General features: G+C 42.8%; 1 protein-coding gene across 5 annotated transcripts in view; it reads left to right on the top strand.

Annotated features, from left to right (window-relative positions):
* LOC308095899 (triple functional domain protein) overlaps positions 1–20660 on the top strand; it is a gene marked incomplete at its 3' end in the record, with an annotated part of 100707 nt that overhangs the window by 44883 nt on the left and 35164 nt on the right. For all 5 annotated transcript variants that reach the window (XM_080443042.1, XM_080443041.1, XM_080443040.1 and 2 more), the window contains exons 6-22: positions 1922–2026; positions 2511–2707; positions 3210–3471; positions 5710–5832; positions 6331–6522; positions 7809–7940; positions 9075–9305; positions 10502–10624; positions 11291–11482; positions 13417–13586; positions 15087–15261; positions 15845–16040; positions 16691–16857; positions 17302–17421; positions 17982–18173; positions 19673–19822; positions 20276–20390. In XM_080443042.1, the coding sequence (XP_080299168.1) occupies positions 1922–2026; positions 2511–2707; positions 3210–3471; positions 5710–5832; positions 6331–6522; positions 7809–7940; positions 9075–9305; positions 10502–10624; positions 11291–11482; positions 13417–13586; positions 15087–15261; positions 15845–16040; positions 16691–16857; positions 17302–17421; positions 17982–18173; positions 19673–19822; positions 20276–20390 (2842 nt within the window). The remainder of the gene's footprint in view (positions 1–1921; positions 2027–2510; positions 2708–3209; positions 3472–5709; positions 5833–6330; positions 6523–7808; positions 7941–9074; positions 9306–10501; positions 10625–11290; positions 11483–13416; positions 13587–15086; positions 15262–15844; positions 16041–16690; positions 16858–17301; positions 17422–17981; positions 18174–19672; positions 19823–20275; positions 20391–20660) is intronic.

The raw sequence follows: 20660 nt of genomic DNA, 5'->3' as shown, positions 1-20660 counted from the left end.
GGTAGATACAGACACGTGTGCGCACCCCAAGCAAAATTGATTGGCCTTTGATCATTGACACGTGCATGTGCGCGCCTGCACACACACACACACACACACACAGAAACATGTGGTAATAGCCGGTCTGATGATACTATATTGACTGGTTCATGAGTGTACTGAATGAGAAGCCACTTGCTGCAGGGCAGGATACAATTAAACAGCAAGTGTCCTGCTATGACAGTGTGCCTATTCCGCAAGTGTGTGTGCGTGTGTGTGTGTGTGTGTGTGTGTGTAACTGAGTGTGACATTCTGCCATCCGTTTGGCAAACTTTTCCCAGTCGAATAAAATGTCACAGAGTTACCACTGCTGATGCGCTCTGTCATAGTGTGTAGGGTTGTGTGTGTGTGTGTGTGTGTGTGTGTGTGTGTGTGAGAGAGAGTCTTTTTAAACCTGGCTCTGCAAAAATAAAACCTGCAGTAGGATCTGCTTTGCTATATCTACAGTGCCCCCCCCATACCCATTTTTTCTGTAGAAATGGAACATTCCATGAAGAGATGGAACATTCCGCTCTACTTAGTTGAAAAGAACAGACAAGGCAAACTTTAGAGTAGAAGAAAAGAGCATAGCACAAAGTGGACTATAGCCTTGAATTTTCTAAAGTGTGTGTTTGTGTGTGTGTGTGTATGTGTGTGAGAGAGAGAGAGGCTGGGAGAGAGATTGAGAGATGTTGGGGGGGGGGGGGGTGAATAATACATCTCTTTGTGTTGATTGTTAGTTTTCCAAGCCCCCCACTAGCCAATAATCCTCCACGTTTTATTGGTCCTTTTTATTGAACGCAGTGCAAATCAATTATGTTGTCCGACAATAGAGATAAAGTAGCAGTATCAGGGGTTTTCAATGGCAACAACCATGCTCTTTCACATAATACAACAAACCCACGCAAACCCACACAAAGCCTCTCTCGCGCTCCACTTTCTCTCTCTCTCTCTCTCTCTTCCCAGTTAAATTCAGAGGAGCTTTATTGACATTGGATACATAAAGCACATTTACATTTCCAAAGCAAGTGTGAAATACTTTGTAGGGGGAAAAAGTATGTACATGGCATGTAACAACATGCCTACTAGATAGAATAAAGAAATGTGTAAACAGAGCTGTGTAACATTGCAACACCACAATCAAATATCGTAAAGGTACTTAAAAATACAAACCGTACAGTTTGCTTTTGCAGAGAAACAAATAAAAAATTACTTAAAAATTTAAAATTTGTATTTCTTTTGGAAAGTGCAGCGTACAATCCTTTTTCACGTCATGTACATACATTTCTTAATGCAATTCCAAAAGTTGTTTCCCATTTTTCTGTGATGTCCTTTTGCAAATGTTCCCAGTCTTGTTTTTAATGTATTTCAAGGTATTTGCTCTGAATGTACATGTAATTAGTACACTGCAGATAGTGCAGGAATATATAATACCCATATGATTGGCAGTCTTTATGGTGGTTGTATTGCATTGGATGTCCTTTACCTGTCACAACAGCTCGCAAACCTGCCTGCTGTGTGTTTGCACATTATTGTACAGCGAGGAAAGGATTTTGAATTATTATTATTAATGTGAGAGGTAGGGGATGTGAGATGAAACCAGAGAACAGTGGGAAGGGATTAGAGGTGTCCTCTGTGACAACGGCCCTCGATCCTGTCACGGCCCATCGGATGTGAAATACTGTGATGTCGACTGCTAGTGATCGTCCAATCACAGCGGTTTAGATCACGATCACTAGCAGGCTGAGATGGAGTCAGGTTATGTGTCGAAATGAGATCGTGGACCGACGAGCTCTCACCTCCTGCTGTGCCTGTCCACAAACATACGGGGTGATTTTGATGTTACCTTTCACTGAAATCCACTTAACCTACAGTATCCCCCCCCATCTCTCTCAATCTTCAGACCACCATGGTGTCATTAGAAGGCCTGTCCAAGGTGGTTGACCCCTCACAGCTGACGGCAGACTTCGAGGGGAGTCTGGACTACAACCACGAAGAGTGGATAGAGGTGAGATGAGCGGACCTAACCAGTGTCTCACTTTGTTTCTAAATCTATACACGGTAAAATCGTCAGTGTTAATGCATGTATCCATGTGCTTCCGTATTTCCTGGGAAAGATACTGGGAAACATAGCTTGGAATCGGCCGCGACTTTACAACGTTGCTAACTGCATAATTGCTGCCTTGCAGACGTGAGTCAGGGAAATATAAGGAACCTTATACAGGTGATGAGAGTGTGATATCTAGAAGGCTAAATGTTGTCTATTGGACTTCGAACTGTACAAATGGGTTGATGAACTGAGGATATTACTGTGTTTGTAAGGTCCTTGTGGTACTCCAAACTAGAAATGTCATCGTTTTATATTTGCCCGATGCTGACTTCCCAAGTTCCAATCAAGCACTGTTAAATCGATGTGACACATCACGTTGTGCCTTCCATACATTTTCTTTCGGTACACCTATAAGTGACTGTTGACCATTTTGCTGTACCAGGTGCGGGTGGCCTTTGAGGAGTTCTCGGGCCATGCGAGCCAGATGCTGTCGAGGTTGGAGGAGATGCAGGACACTGTGTCCAGGAAGGACTTCCCTCAAGACCTGGAAGGAGCCAGGAGAATGATAGAGGAACACGCCACGCTGAAGAAGAAGGTCATCAAAGCCCCCATAGAGGAGCTAGACACGGAGGGACAGAGGTACACACACACACACACACACACACACACACACACACACACACACACACACACACACACACACACAATGAGGATAATGATGAATTGGCAGTCAATTTCCCATTTCCATCGTTCCACTTTATCATACAAAGAATGATGAAAATGGCAGATCTACCAAGCTCAGAACGTGCGGCTCCCGGACGCGTTCTGAGCTTGTAGATCGGCTATATTTGAAGATCTTTTGAGATATAATGCATGTAAATGACATGCCCAGGGACGCCAGGTTGAAAGTGGTCAACATTTCAAAAATAACTTGATTTGTGTGAAATATTATTTGGCATATTGATATAAGCCTTGGCATAGCTAATGTTACCTCAATCTGCAATTTCTTCAACCGGTTGGCTGTATGGCTACCAAAACATCATAATTCTACATAATTGTGCTATTTGGCCTAACAACATTTTTCAGTTGTGAGATTTTATTTAGCTTTTGAATCCTCGATGTGTGTCCCACCTCCTCCCAGGTTGCTGCAGCGCATTCAGCAGAGCAGTGAGCCCTACTCCAACCGGAACAGTGGAGGAGGTGGTGGTGGCGGGGGCGGAGGTGGAGGAGGAGGAGGAGGTGGAATGTGTAACATCGACACCCAGGGCCTGGTGCCCCGCGTCAGCCAGCTGCTGGACAAGCTGCACTCCACCCGCCAGCACCTCCACCAGGCCTGGCACGTCCGCAAGCTGCAGCTGGACCAGTGCTTCCAGCTCCGCCTGTTTGAACAGGACGCTGAGAAGGTAAGGGCAGTGGTTCTAGATTGATTGATTGATTACTTTTATTAGTCAGAAATGTAAACAGCACATGTTACAGTAAGACATTAACTGATTCACTGCCAATCACGTAGATCTACGCGAACCTATTTAAAGCTGCCACGTGCCAGTCGCGTAGATCTACGTGAACAAAAAAAAAATAATAATAATATATATATATATATTTTTTTTTAAATCCAATTTGACCTAAAGACCAAGTAGATATGATTTTTTTTTTACTCCTATCCTTGTTAACTTAAAACTTAAAAATTCTGTATCTCGGCTCCTGAGTACTTTTTTTCAATTAAAAATCTCTGGCACTGGCTAAAAAAATATGAAAATACCTCTGGCAGTTAATGGGTTAAGGCTAAAAGGATAACACAAAAAAGTTCTGGGGACTTGTTTCCATTGTGGTGCTAAGTATTCAATTCCTCAACATAGCATACATTTTTTTCACAATAACACAATACATGTCATCAACCAATACAAAAACTATACGTACAAAGCAAACATTTACATTTACCTCCCCTTGTGGTCTCCTGATAGATGTTTTTTCAGGCCAGTTTTGAAAGGCCAGTTTGTTTTATTTCAGCTGATAAAAAGAAAAGTATTTATAATTACATGTTTAAATATTAAGATAAGCAACATACAATACTGTATACAACACTATACACCCTCAGCAGTGCTAGTATAGTGCGAGACAAGTAAAAGTACAAGAGAACGCACAGAAGCATACCATACTGAACTGCTTGTTTCCGAGCCATTAGTGTGTGTTTCCGAGCAATTAGATTGCGTCGTGGCGAGAGCAAAGAGTGTTGTAACTCTCTCCTTCTGCTTATACCTACTGCATTCAATTAAAAAAATCGGAATCCTGTTTATTCGTGTTAATTACAGTATGTTTGCACATGCCAGGAATCTAACATGGTCACATAAGTAGTAGTCCAGAATTAGAAAATAATGTCAGTTGAATTATAAAATTCTGATTCGATCGCACAGTACCCAACAGTCTATTTTCCAGGAAGATGTACAGGTCGACGTAATGTAAACACTGTGGTAAACAAAAATGAATTGAAAATTCTATTTATTTTGAAGAGGGATGCACATTTTGGAGCAAGTAGCAGAATAAAATAGGATATTGCAGTAAAAAAAAGAGAGAGAGAAAGTGAGAGAGAGAGCTGCAGTAGTCATGGACGGACTGCAGTAGTAGTAGGAGCTTGTTGCTAGGACACCAACCATGGCCATGGGTTGGGGTTGTTCTGTTCTGTTCTGTGGGAGAGCCTGCCTGCCTGAGAGGATTCTCTCTAATAGAGGCATTCCATAACTGGCCTGTGAAAGATGCAATCTTCTCTACACACCCACTGCAGCACACACACACACACACACACACACACACACACACACACACACACACACACACACACACACACACACACACACACACACACACACACTCAGGTGCACCCCACACCAGGGTTGGGATCCTTTAGGATTTTAACGATTCCGGTTCCTTAACGATTCCCTCTTAAATGGTCCCTTTAACAATTCCTAAATAAAATGAATAATCTATATAATTTTGACTTATGGCAGTTCCAAACGGACCCTTTCAGGTCTGTAACTCTGAGAGTGTAGTGTACAAATGGACTCTTAGGGGTCCATTTGGCTCCATTTTGTACACTCAGTTATGGTGGTCCTTGAAATTAAAATGTTTGAGAACCACTGGTATTGTAATTGTATAGCAGACGTGAAGTCCACATACCAGCCTCTGAGTGTGATAAAACCGGTTCCGAATACGGTTCCAAAGGTGATGTAACCGATTCCAGTTCCTCAGTGTTGGAAACAGTTCCCCTGGTTCCTCCCAATCCTATTATGTTCACTATAAATATGTTATACACTCTTTTAGAAGCCACACGTCTGACGTTTGTATGCAGTCAATCTACTTTTAAGAAAAACATGTTTAACTCCCGATGCCATGGACTAACCACTAACCACAATCCTAAAGTGTAGAAGCAAAGGCTCTGGTTGGTTGCACTCGCGTTACCGTGGAAATGGTGCCGCCCCCGTGAATGTAACACGAGTTTCTGTTACCCTAGATCCCATAGCCAGGAGACACGATCTTACTTAGTCGTTGAAAATCACTACAAGTCAACTACAATATTTTAGAATGTTATTAACAATGTAAATACTATAATTATTTGTGTGTGTGTGTGCGATCTCTCCCTGACTCAGATGTTTGATTGGATCATGCACAACAAGGGTCTGTTCCTGGCGGGCTACACAGAGATCGGCAACAACCATCCCCACGCCATGGAGCTGCAAACCCAGCACAACCATTTTGCAATGAACTGCATGGTAATACGCACGCGCGCGCGCACACGCACACGCACACGCACACACACATCAGGGGGTAGTCTATTTATGCCCACTCGAGCCCTGTTCCGCATAATCGTTTAGTTTGTGCACGGAGCTTTTGCATGTATTGTGAATGCACATGCACCTCATCTCAGCCAGGTGCTGTTGGACAGTGCCGTTCCTCATCTACATGCCTGTGTTGCATAACTGTTATGAAACTGTTGGCACTGGGAATCAATCTGCTGGCTACTGCAGAACTGATGCTGATGCATCACAATCGATGCCAGCTCTCTCTCCTCTCCTCTCCTCTCCTCTCCTGCCGTCCCTGAAGCTTTTATCGTATTGGACATTTTATTTAGTACATTTATTGGCTTTTGCACTGTTTTGATCTGGGTCGTTTCAGTGGGAAATGCTCTTTGGTTTTCCTATGTATCAAAGTGCATAGGGAAATGACAAATAAAGGAAATCTAACCCTTCTCCCCTTTCCTGTCTCGGCAGAACGTGTATGTAAACATCAACCGGATCATGTCGGTGGGGAACCGCCTCTTGGAGTCCGGTCACTACGCCTCCCAGCAGATCAAGCAGATCTCGGGTCAGCTGGAGCAGGAGTGGAAGGCCTTCGCCGCGGCGCTGGACGAACGCAGCACTCTGCTGGAAATGTCGGCCAGCTTCCACCAGAAATGTGACCAGGTAGGTCCCTCCACAAGGGGTGTATGTTAGATGCCTGGCCGGATTTACACAGAGTACATAGAGGTGGTGTGATTAATACAATTATTATTTTCATTTGTCTCCGCCTTTTCTCCATAAAAAAGGAAAGCTATGATAATGTAATAATAATAATGTAAATATTAAATATAGTTAAGTTATTCTTTTTGTACTCTATCAGTGTTTATTCAAATTTTCATAGCAATTGTGGCAAATTTCCAACTGTTTAGTACTGGTCTTTATTTATATCTTTGTGATTTTATACCTGGACTCAATGAGCTTCAGGCTTGGATTTTGCCGGCTTCGACTCAGGTGGTCTTGGCTACAGCTCTCCACATGCACAAGTGCACGCACGCACGCGCGCGCGCACACATACACACACACACACACACCCCCCCCCACAAACACACACACACCTTCAGGGTTGAAAATAGCCTCTTGGCACCGTTGGCTGAATATGTGCTAACATATGCTGGGCTATTAGCATATATTTACATAGACATAAGCAGTGTGTGAGTAAAGTATTTGCTACCCATGGTTTATTTCAGTCTGTGCTCATTAGCTCTGCCACCACAGAATGATTTATCATTGCAAATGAACACAAAAAAAAACACAATCCCCAGTGAGGGAACCGGGGCAGTCTGACATCCTCTGACCTGGAATATAGCTGTCATCCTGCCAGCCTTTCATGTCTCCCATTTTTTCTCCTCTGTACCAATAAACCTTCACTTATATCCCTGTGCTATTCATCTGTGGCTCATTTCAATCCTACCGGGTTGGAGAGGAGGGCAGAAGGCAATAATTAATATTTTTTTGTCCTTGTTCTTCCTGTAAGTGGGAGGTAGGGGTTGGGGGGGGTTATTAGCTGGATAGAGAATAGTACAGTATATGAACTCGCCACATGTTAATTAAGGGTCTCTTCTCCCATGCAGGAGGAATACTTCTCCGCAGCAGTTTGTGGAGTTGAAATGATGACATTATTTTTTTCATTTATTTGTTTATCCAACAGTGCAACAGAGTTTGCTATGTAGCTAATTTGCATCTGTGGTCCCTCCCTGGGACCATTATGCATGGTTGAAAGCAGCTAATAGTAAACAGTTGCAGAATGTCGCTCAGGGAGTTAATTATACTGTAGTATATGCTGTGTATGACTAACCTATGACTCACTGGAATGGATTTTTCATGTTTAGTGAATTGCTTTGTGCATGTCACTAATTGTGTGTGTGTGTGTGTGTGTGTGTGTGTGTGTGTGTGTGTGTGTGTCCTTCCAGTACATGAGTAACGTGGACTCGTGGTGTAAAGCGTGCGGAGAGGTGGACTTGCCCTCGGAACTTCAAGACTTAGAAGACGCGATCCACCACCACCAAGGCCTATATGAACACATCACTGCTGCTTATTCCGAGGTATTACAATCAAACAACTCATAAACTAAGGAAGGGGAGGGGAGACCTTCGTTAATCCCGCAGGGGTAATTCAGTTTTCAGTTTCACCCAGCTGATGGCTGCTCAGATGGTCACGATGAGTGCTCGGGAGGAGGTTAAAGAACGACGTCACCCATTTTCAACCTATCTTCATATAATTAGATCGATGGGGAATCCAAGCTAATAGAAACTGCAGGCTTTCTATTCCTGTGAAAGTTAACATGCTATAATGGAAGCCATTGTTCTCGCGTTAACAAAAAATGAAAAAAATGAGGGGGAAAACACCTGCCTAACAATAATTAGATGATGGTAGGCGGGTTTCTGAACTGTCCACTCCTCTGAGACACAGACCGAGTAGATATTTTTTACCATTATTATCAGCATTAGTGAGAACCAATTATATGAAGATAGTTTGAAAATGGGTGAAGTTGTCCGACACTTAGATATGGGCGGGCCAGGAGGCAAACCAGTGAACTTCTGGTTACCAGATGGCCTCTCTACCCACTAAGCTACAGCTGCCCTAAAAATAAGAAACCTTTAATACATGATCTCCCTTGCCTTCATCCCTTGCTTTTGCATACGTAACTATGTGACAAAATCTCCTCTTGTATCATGTTTTTTTTTGTTTGTGTCGTTAGCCACTTTAAGATGCTATCCATAATTTATTTAAAGTGAATAAAACGTTATTTTAACCGCCTGTACGATTTAACTAAAAGAACCGTGGTCATCTCCCTACTCTCCTCTTGAGACATTAAGATCCCGTGGTAGGATAGGACACCTACTGGTTAACAAGAGGTATTGCATGAAATAGAAAGGGAAATATCTCGCCTTCCCAAGCAAGCTTTCCGCTATAGCTCAACAGGAGAAATTTCGGCACTCGTGCGGGGGACCTGGTTTCGAATCCCGTATTGGATTTTCAAGTTTTTTTTTAACAGTGAAAGTTACCGATCTACAAGCTCACAACGTGTTGAGTGAGTTTTTTTTCTTCTTTTTTTAAGAAATAAAAAAAATTGAATTTGTTTAAAAAAATTCAAACTTTTAGCCTATGATGACATGCCCAAAATAGGCAGCCAGGTTGAAAGTTATTGAAGTAACATGACCACCTGCTTTATGCAGGTGAGCCAGGACGGCAAAGCCCTGCTGGACAAGCTGCAGAGACCGCTGACCCCGGGCGCCGCCGACTCGCTGACGGCGTCGGCCAACTACTCCAAGGCGGTGCACCACGTCCTGGACATCATCCACGAGGTGCTGCACCACCAGAGGCAGCTGGAGAACATCTGGCAGCATCGCAAGGTCCGCCTGCACCAGCGTCTCCAGCTCTGTGTCTTCCAACAGGACGTTCAGCAGGTCTGTATGTGCGCGTGAACACACAAACACACAAACACACAGACACATATAATAACGCTGAATTCACACACAGCAGCTGTGAGTGAAATTCCATAGCGCGGACATTCATTAAATGCAATAAAATGGGCAGTGGTGGAAAAAGTACTAACATTTTTTACTTAAGTAAAAGTATAAATACTGCAATGTAGAAATACTCTTCAAAATTTACTTGAGTAAAAGTACAAAAGTATTTGCATCAAAATGTACTTAAAGTACCAAAAGTAGAAAGTACTCATTATGCAGAAAGTCCCATTTCACAAGTTTTAAAATAAAATGTATACAAATCTTTTGAAAATAGCAGAGCTATAGCTAGAAGCTCAGAATGCGGCGCATTGTGAGCTTGTAGATCGGCTATTTTCAAATGGCCAAAATGTACACAGAGTTGATGTGGTAATGTATGTTTTGTAATAGTAATCAAAATCTACAAAGTAACTAAAGTTTTCAAATAATTGTAGTGGAGTAAAAGTATATTTGCCTCCGAGATGTAGTGGAATAGAAGTAAAAGTACAGAAAATTTGAAATACTCCAGTAAAGTAAAAAATACCTCAAAGTACAGTACTTGAGTAAATGTAAACTTTGCACCACTGAAAATGGGTGTGTCCGAGGTCTTAGTGACACCCTCGTAAATAAGCTAGAGCTACGGTGCTCCTAGCGGCTTAAAGCCAGCGTCTGTTCCCGGCAGTAGAGCTCACAGACGGGGAGGAGAATTGCAGACACAGGATGCTTGTCTCTGACAGCATGTTTGTAAATGAGTTATACATTTTAGGCAAGAAATAGGCCATGTAGTTGCACAGTCTTGATTGATTTCACACCTACAACTGCTAGTTTTAAAACTGTGTTACCAATATTCACTACTTCCATACAGTAGACCGTTTCTGTGGTGTCGAGTTAATATACAGTTTTCTAATAAATGAGGATTATCAGAAAATCAATAAAGCACTTTGCCTTTGATAAACAAGGATATTATGTGTAGCCTCTTTTCTTATAACTGCTGTAATTTATTTTATATACCGTTGAACTGCTATAATAATAATCAGTTGTAGTGTACTACCGCATCTCTGAACATTAGAGCTCCCCCTTGTGGTGCCTTATTGTCCTGGGACCCCCTGTTTGTTTCACTGTGTGAATGTTTATTTTGTGTGTGCATATACAAACAGGTGTTGGACTGGATTGAAAACCATGGCGAGGCCTTCCTCAGTAAACACACCGGTGTGGGCAAGTCCCTGCATCGAGCCAGAGCTCTCCAGAAACGCCATGAAGATTTTGAGGAAGTTGCCCAGGTACATTGTTTTTCTTACATGTCTTTCGCATGCTAAGAATTGCTACAGTACAGCACAATATTTAATGTTTTTTTCCACCATGTATATACTCTGTAGGTATATTCTGTAAATCCTTTTCCAATTCTAATTTGTCTTAATACATTGATATGTTTTTTTGCACACCTACAATATAAGGTTGTTCAAACCCCTCTACACATCATACTATACACACTGGCACACACTTGATCACTTTTTCACTTTTTCTTACTTGCTGCTAAGTTTGTACTTGAATTACACAGTACCTTGTTTTTTTTTATTTTGTTTTTATGAGCTTGACAAAATATATCTCAGTATATCCATCTGTTGGGTGTGATCTATTTATCGTTCCATCAGTGCCATCATATCCTGTTTCCACTCTCCACTCTCGGTCCTCACTTTCTGTTCTCCTTTCTTTTTCAGTGTATGTGAATTATATAGATGTTTTAACCACATGAACCCAGGCATCCCAGTTCTGGGGCAAACAAATTGCAGAAAAACAAGCTGCAAGAGGAGACTTGGAAATAGACCCCTCAACGAAGCATATAGGATTTAAGTGGTAAACCACCTCTCTCCCTCTCTTTCTGTCTCTCCCTCTCTCTCTGTCTGTCTCTCCCTCTCTCTCTCCCCTCTCTCTCTCTCTGGTTGTAGAACACATACACTAATGCAGACAAGTTGCTGGAGGCAGCAGAGCAGCTGGCCCAGACGGGGGAGTGCGACCCGGAGGAGATCTACCAGGCCGCCCACCAGCTGGAAGACCGCATCCAGGACTTTGTGCGCCGGGTGGAGCAGCGCAAGGTTCTCCTCGACATGTCCGTCGCCTTCCACACGCACGTCAAGGAGGTAAGGCAGGCTGGATAAACAGCAGGGGCGTGTAGATGTGTTTACGCACAAACTTGACTGGACTTTGACTTTATCTAACGCAGTTTTAGGAACATTAATCAAGTATTGTTAAAGACTGGAACATGATGGAATACGTTTGCAAGAAGTCAACAGTGTACAATTCATTGGCAATTTGAAAATACTAGTTATTGTAGTTTGTATTTTTCATTAAGTTTTATTTAGTTATTATCATTTTGTTGAAGTCAGTTTAATATTGGTTAGTTTCCAGTATTTATCGTTTAAAAATGTTTTAGTTTAGTTTTCATGATTTTCAGTTTGAGTTTTTATCTTAATATAGGTGGTATTTGTCAAGGGTAAGATTTAAGAAGTTCAGAATAGATATTACAATGCAAACACAACACTTTGTGAAGGCAATTTAGACACCCCAGTCTCAGTATATGTAACATACAGTACATAACATAATATGCACCAATGTATCCTCATGATTTTTCACCAAATTGATATTGACTAAAACTAAATACATTTTATGTATATTGTTTTATTTTAGTTTGGTACCCAATTATTTATAAGTTAGTTTTAGTATTTTTCGAAAGTCTAGTTTTAATTTATATTTCAGTTGAAGACAGGGAAACAGATTTAGTTTATATACATTTTTTTAAATCGCTGTTTGAACACCTAAATCGGTCCCATTCCAACATTCAGAAATCATCCAGTATAGAGTCATATTGTATCTTGTATGTTAAAGCAAATGTAGCTGGGTTTTGAATGCAATAATTTACAATGTGCATTTACTGGACAATAAAGTACAGTAAGTACACTACGTGCAAATAGCAGCTTCCTCCACTAGTGACGTCATGATTCGTAATAACTGGAGAACTGCTTTTTCAGCAGTTATGGAGCACTTTCATTTCCATCTTGACTGTAGTCAACAACTGATGTTTTTTATGATCTTGCATAATCATTTTTTAATGCATGAATGACAATCAGGTACATAAATGTAGCCAATAACAACAGTTAAAGCATTATATTTGGGACCGAAAGTGCTTTGAATGTAAAGAAAAGTTGTACAGCTTCATCTTAAGGGGATAAATCTTAAAAGTCTACAGTCGCGAAGGTTGTGTCCATGGCAGCGTGCGTAATGATTTCTCGGCAATATATGTTGCATCATTAGTTTCATAGTAGCACATGTTCTTAAGAAGAATGAGCAATAAAAGCCGGGTCTGCGCAAATCTTTCATAAAGTTGATTGGTTCATCTCGCCTGCAATGAATACAAATCTAGACTACTCACAGGTATGGTCGTATGGTGACATAATTATATGTCGCGAGTGCGTCCATGCACCTGTTAGATGCAACTTTGGGAAAGTTGAATAAGCTTTTGTGGTGATCTTGTACAAGCTCCTCATAAATAATTTCAATTCAAGTGGTAATGTTTGTTTACGGGTTGGGGCCGTGAGTGCATTCCATCTTCCTGGCTTAACCTGCATGTTACGCGACCTGACGCTGATATGGACAGATGTTGACTCTGATGATCTTCAAATGCGTGTGCATTGTTGTTGATTTGTGGTAATACAACTTTGTATATTGATGAAATATGTTCATGACAGTTGCACACTACTTCACAGTACTCCTGTGAAACGAAGCGGCTCTGTTGTGAAAGGTTCTCCGATGTTAGAGCACGCGCAATAGAGAGAGCAAGAGAGCTTTTGAAATGTGTCTGATTGGCAGACAGTGATAATAATAAATTGCCATGGGTTTTTAATCGGTCACGATGTCCGGAGGGAATTAAATTTTTCGGTCTTTACTATAAAAAAATGAAATCTGAAATTGTCCCTCATCTGTTGCCCTACCTTTTAGAATTGATCTAATAACCTTTGTCCAAACATCTCTCCCTCTTCTTGGACCCTCCACCTCCTCCTACTCCTCCTCCCTCCAGCTATGGACGTGGTTGGAGGAGCTCCAGAAGGAGCTGTTGGACGACGTTTACGCCGAGTCGGTGGAGGCCGTTCAGGACCTGATCAAGCGCTTTGGCCAGCAGCAGCAGACCACGCTGCAGGTGACCGTCAACGTCATCAAGGAGGGCGAGGACCTCATCCAGCAGCTCAGGTACGCTGGGCTGTGTGCTAGATTTTAACGCAGTGGTTCTCAACCTTTTCTGGATCAGGGCCCACTTGAAAATCTTGAAACTGTTCACACCCAACTGACCACTTATAGACCGACTCCACCCAAAATCATGTTTTTTTTTAGTTTTTAGTGTTTTTGAAGCTTATCTATGAAAACTCCTGGTGGTTTTTGGCACTCTGCTTTTGTCTAAAGCATTATATGTATTTTTACCCCCAAAACTGGCCTTAAGACCGCCCTCTCTGTGAAAGCAGGTGTGGGATGTGACACTTGTTGCATTAGCAAATTCATAAGGGGTTGTTCCTGCAGGCGTGGCATAAAGGCCTAATTAATACATCCTGGAATTGTTAATGAGGGCACAGGCAGAGCCAAGTTCAAGGTGCTATAGAACTCCTTTTATAGATGTTTTTTGGGTGAAATACTTGACTGGGGCATTATTGATCAAACATTTATATTTCTGACCAAGTTTGGATGTGTGAACTGCAACTTTAACACTAGCCTGGAAACCAGACGAATCTGCTACAGCTATAATAAAAGTCCAGTGATAAGTGGTCAGATGGGTGCCTGTCATCAGGGGGTGTTGAGCTGGGGTGGTAAGGTGTTTCACCCGCTCACACTGCATGCTTCCAGTGAAGCTCCTCACCGGCAGGTGAACAAGTAGGAGGAATAAAATCAGTGACTACACCTACAACAAGTGTACGGGGAATTTGGGATATTGGCATAATGACTACATTTCCAAGAAAAGGGGGGAGGGATAATTGGCTGCTCTAAATGAGAAAAACGAGAGAGAGATAAACAGAAAAGCTTGCACAGAGAGAGTGGGCCGATGGCATGAGTAGGAGGGAAGGATTGTAAGGTTTAAGCAGCGAGAGAGAAAGACGGAGGGATGGATGGAGCGAAAGAGGGTGGGAGGGATAGAGAGGGTGCTAGAGAGGTGCACATAGTTGACCTTTTTGACCCTGACTTCACCAACTCTATTTTTATACCATAGAGACTCTTCTCTCCATCCGTATCTCTCTATCTCTCTCTCGTTCTCGCTCTCTTTCTCTCTTACATAAGTTTTGTTTCATAATAATAACGTGTCTAATTTGTGTTACAGCTTCCCTTAGGGAAACACTTAACACCTTGTGTATGAGTATGTGTGTTTGATTGACTGATTGTGTGTGGGTGGGTGTGTGTGTGTGTGTGTGTGTGTGTGTGTGTGTGCGTGCGTGAAAGTACTTTAGTCCTGCTGATAAATCTGCCATGTCTAATCAGTATCTATATGACCTCCAGTGTATTTGCTTCCTATCTATCTAACACACACACACACACGTGTTGATCTCCTCTCTTAAGTGTGCACGTGTGTGTGTTCATTTGTGAGTGCACACATGCTCCTATGCACCTGTCACGATCAACAGAAACCCAGTGAAAATCTGCCTGACAGATAAACAGATTGGCTTTAGTTCTTATTTAATTTATAGTTTGTTTGTTTGTGTCTGTCAGGGACTCTGCCATCTCCAGCAACAAGACTCCTCACAACAGCTCCATCAACCACATCGAGAGCGTCCTGCAGCAGCTGGATGAAGCTCAGGCCCAGATGGAGGAACTCTTCCAGGAGAGGAAGATCAAACTGGAGCTCTTCCTTCAGCTCCGCATCTTTGAGAGGGACGCCATCGACGTGAGTGTCCTGTCCCTGCGCCTCTGGGGCGGGAACTGTGTGTGAAATGACAGCTCTTTGACCATAAATACATCATCTTTAGATTATGTTATTACTTTGAACTTGTGCTACATCCTCAGAAGTGGCTACTTTACATCTTTAGAAATCTTGTGTTCATAACCTGTATGACTTTTTCACAAATACAATAAATGAACTAAATAAACACATAATATTTACAGTAAAGTAAGTCTACTTGGGAACCAACTGTTCCCGAGCCATGTGGCCAATATTTCAGGAGTCTATCGCCTGTTTCCATAGAGTGAGGTAGCTTGATGAACAAGTAAACCCCCTGTTCATGACACTAGTACAGTATGTCACAGGTACTTACCCCCAATCCAAACCTTGATGCTGAGTTCCGAGCAGGGAGGCATTAGCTACCATTATAGTCTTTGGTATGACCCCTGACCTCCTAATCTCAGGGCCGACACTCTTAACCACAAGGCCACTGAGCTGTTAACTTAACATACACAGTGCTAATGTACAGTATGTTCACAAAACAGAGGAACGTTGTTTTCAAACGCGCTGCATTGCTTGCCTCCTCTAGATCATCTCGGATCTGGAGTCGTGGAACGAGGAGCTGACGGGTCAGATGGGCGAGTTCGACACGGAGGACCTGACGCTGGCCGAGCAGAGGCTGCAGCACCACGCCGACAAGGCCCTCACCATGAACAACCTCACCTTCGACGTCATCCACCAAGGACAGGAGCTGCTGCAGTACGTCAACGAGGTCCAGGCCTCCGGTGAGTCTCGCTAAACATTTAAAAAAAAACTCCTCGGCTCCTCCAGGATTCGTGTCGCCTGGTTAAGTGTCCCCTGAGCGATGCGCTCCAAACACTGTTGACTCACCGCAGAGAAGTAATGTCTCCTAGGGCTGTGATTCCCAACCTGTGGGTCGTGAGGATATTGCAAGTAGGCCCCCCTATAATTGGCAAAACACTAAGATTTTATTGATAATATCACATTGATATACAAACATTAATGTAAAAAAAGAAAAGTCCTGGAAGATGTCTCATGTCTCTTCCAAACTATTGCTTCTTTTCACTCACTTCACTGCTGACAGAATCAAGCTGGGCTGAATGTGGAAACAAAACTAAATACATTTATATCACGTCCACCTAGCTTGAACGTCTGACCAATAACAGTAGCCGAACTAGTTTGGCTAGTCAAAACATCTCAGATGTGCAGAACACCTGAAATCAGTTCTGAGACCGCCCATCCAAAGCTCTGAATGACGTCATATTGTAGTTTTGGGCCAGCCGAACCGAACTTATTTCTCCTGTTCAGGTGTAGTATGCATTGTGCTTAAACTGTGCTCCCACCTACAAAAATGTATTTCGAATCAGACTTCCTCAATCACCTTTCCCTCTTCCTCCTCCTCTCCCCGCAACAGGTGTGGAGCTGCTGTGCGACAGGGACGTGGACATGGCCACGCGGGTTCAAGACCTGCTGGAGTTCCTCCACGAAAAGCAGCAGGAGCTGGACCTGGCTGCAGAGCAGCACCGCAGGCACCTGGAGCAGTGCGTCCAACTGAGACACCTCCAGGCTGAAGTCAAACAGGTAGAAGACACTCATTGTGCAACGTGTATACAGTAGGCAAGAAGCATGCACATGCAACACATGCATGCGAAACGTAGCACCGACACGTTCGTCTGTGCCACCTTTAGGACGAGGTTGAAGAAGCACATGCACACATTTACACACAAACAGGCACACATGCAACAATAGGCATTCTTAGTACCGAACGTCTGCACCACCTTCAGGCTGAAAGAAAGAACTGCAGACAACAGTGGACAAGAATCGCTTGAGTGCATGTTTAACACGCCTACATTACAGGTGTACTCAAACAATTCTGGTGTATAGTTTTCACTACACATCCTTTTTAATTTAACATCCCATTTCTTACATTGCTGCGTCGTGCGGTAGGGATTGTCTGCATGATTCCACAAAATGGTAAAACGCTTAACATATTAATATTCCTATCCGTCCTGTGTGTCTACGTAGGTGCTGGGTTGGATTCGCAACGGCGAGTCGATGCTGAACGCCGGTCTGATCACAGCCAGCTCGCTCCAGGAGGCTGAGCAGCTCCAGAGAGAGCACGAGCAGTTCCAGCACGCCATCGAGGTGAGACTGCGTTTCTGTTCTCTGGGGCGCACACTGTGTAGTAGTTTGTATTATGTTTTTTTTATTACCAATGAGTAGTTCTTTGCTGTCGGGTAGAAACCTTGTATCTCCATATTTAAACTTTTTATGTTTTTTCGTAAATTCCCTACTTCGTTTTACAAAAGTGTTGCATAAAAGTAGAGAAAAGAGCAGATCTGTGAGCCGGCAATTTTTGCTATATTTGCAAGATTTTGAAAGTGAGAGTGACTGTTTAATTTTGTCTGTTAGTTTTATGAAGATTTAACCAATGAAAGATGTGAATAAGAACTTGCTACTAAATAATAACTACATTAGATCCACTGGAACACAGGTTATTTTTTTCCATTTCCTTTATAGTAACGGTTTTGTACGTACGAGGTTTCCACCCCAACAGCGACGATATGTTATGAAATCTAGATGTGTGTTTAGAACCTTGCAGCTGGTTTTGAGTCACAAAATAGGAGTTATGTGGTTTTCACTCGATGGCATCCATTTAATCCCTCTCCTCTCCTGCCCCTCTATCCCCACCCTTATCCGTGTAGAAAACCCACCAGAGCGCTCTGCAGGTGCAGCAGAAAGCGGAGGCCCTGCTGCAGGCCAACCACTACGACATGGACCTGATCAGGGACTGCGCTGAGAGCGTGGCCTCGCACTGGCAGCAGCTCATGTTGAAGATGGAGGACCGCCTCAAGCTGGTCAACGCCTCCGTGGCCTTCTACAAGACCTCTGAACAGGTAGGCTTGTGGTCTTCTACAACCTTTTTCAGGCCGTGACCCCCCAAAATAATCATATTTGAACTGGGGACCCCCCCCCCCCCCAAATAATCATAGTATAATCATTTGAACTGGGGTTTAAATGGTCGGTAACGCAAAAGTTACTTTTCTCAGCAGGTAATACTTTAGTGTAATGGTTGACTTTTTAAATGCAGTAATCTGGTAACGTTACCCAACGCTGCTCATGACTGACTAGCTCTTTTATGCTGATGTTTTGGCAAAGCAGAATCGTACAAAGTAGTGTTATGTGACAAAGCAGAAATTATAGCCCTTTTGGGTTGCACAAGAAAAAACTGAATAATCCCAAACAGAACTGGCACGAGATACAGTTCTAGTTACTGTTTTTGTTTCCACTAAATTAAGAGAAAACAGTTATAGTTGTAGTGACAACAGGACTACAACAACACTGTGGCTGAATCCAATTTGGTGGACCTCCCAGCTCCCTTAGTACACTGGCCTGTGGCCAAGAAGGCTATCCCGCAGACTGGACCATCCATAAATCTTTTTGTCCCACTGCACTATTTGTTGTTGTAATCCTTCCGTTTTTTTGTATTTGAAATATTGTTCTGACCAACATTGTTTAGAGTCACACGTAGCCCAGTTCTCTCAAATGCTCTGATATTTTCATGTATATATTCTTATTTTCATTCCCTCATTCCCTGTTGTATTTTGTATTCTAACCAAATGACGATGAGAGCTTGGACCTTGCTGTTACCCCACAATGCTAGTGTTCCAGGAAGAGAAAAGCTGTAGCTTACGTTAGCTTGAAATACATTGTCACTGAGAGAGAGTAGACACAAATGAGACCTGCACATTGCGAGACGCCCCAGTAGCTGATCGGATGGTGCATTGATCACATAACAGTAATCGAACTTCCTAGGTTCGATACCGGGTGGAGCCCGGTGTTATGTGTCCCTCTCACTCTCTGCTGTGGACTTCCTGTCTCTTCCTGGCCCACTGTCCTACCTAAATAAAGAAGAAACGAAAAATAATCTTTCAAGACTGCAGAATTGACCCATTGTCAGCCTTCTGATTGGTCCCTTACCGACCAACCAGAAGGTTCCTTTACGCCCTGTTCCGCACTAGTTCCTCCTGCTTTTGGTTGTTTATGCTGAGTTTGCAAAAAACTCATGACATATCCAGTTTTCGGGGGCAAAAAAACACGTTATGCCCAGTCACTATTACTGCACCTGAGATGTTCCTTTTTACTGAGGCCAAGTTTGAAATAAGATTTAATTTAATAGATTAAATATCAATAAGAGGCAACAGACAAACATTTTTTTTTCAATGGTAGGGGATGAAGAGAGAGGACTTTTGTACAACCAAGCAACGGCAACCAATGGGCGCGAAATGGGGCAGGACTTGACAAAGGGTCAATTGAGGTTTGGGGAGCTTAGAATGAATGAATTGAGTTGCATTGTGGGTGACGTAGTCTACTCTGTGTGTGTGTTCTCCTGAAGGTGTGCAGTGTGCTGGAGAGCCTGGAGCAGGAGTATAAGAGGGAGGAGGACTGGTGCGGCGGAGCGGACAAACTGGGACCCAACTGTGAGACGGACCACGTCACCCCCATGATCAGCAAACACCTGGAGCAGAAGGAGGCCTTCCTCAAAGTATGAACACACACACACACACACACACACACACACACACACACACACACACACACACACACACACACGAACACACACAGTTAACATGCACTTTTTTCTCAGTTGATTGATTGATTGAATACTTAATCAGTCAATTATGTCATCAGCAAATACTAACACTATATGTACAATAGAGATTGGAAATTTACATTTACCTCCCCTTGTGGTCTCCTGATAGATGTTTTTTCAGGCCAATTTTGAAAGAAACCAGTGTTACACAACCTTTTAATGGATGGTGTCAGGCCATTCCACATTTTGGTGGCAGAGTAGTAGAATGAGAATGTTTGTTCTACATTTGTGCCCAAAAACCTTGTTCTTTGATTGACTTTCTTGATCACTTTTGATGCAATTTCTTTCACCCGTCAGTTTGTTGTCAAGAATATAGCCCAAAAAATAACTGTGTGTTTCTGTCAGGCCTGTACTCTAGCCAGAAGAAATGCAGATGTCTTCCTCAAGTACATGCACAGGAACAGCGTCAACATGCCGGGCATGCTGAGCCACGTCAAAGCTCCTGAACAGCAGGTCAAGAGTGAGTATCAGCCAAAACAGGCTTTTGAATACTTAAGCATTTTAAAAGGCAAGTACTCCAGTATGCTATACTTTGACTGGGGTTGAGTACTTTGTCCACCACGGGCATTTTGTCACTTGCAAACATAAGCTGACGTGAGAAAATGCAAGCCTTTGTTTATGTAAAAGTCTTACAGTAGTTTGAACGTATTGGTGTTTTTACAGCATTGAGTGACAGAACTCTAAAGAAAGCGAGAACGGGACATTGGCTTGTTATCGTTGCCATTTTGTC

This window comes from Gymnoscopelus braueri (genome assembly GCF_963280865.1).
Source record: "Gymnoscopelus braueri genome assembly, chromosome: 11".
NCBI lineage: Eukaryota > Metazoa > Chordata > Actinopteri > Myctophiformes > Myctophidae > Gymnoscopelus > Gymnoscopelus braueri.
The sequence above is the reverse complement of the archived record's forward strand: the minus strand, read 5'-3'. Positions and strand labels throughout refer to the sequence as shown.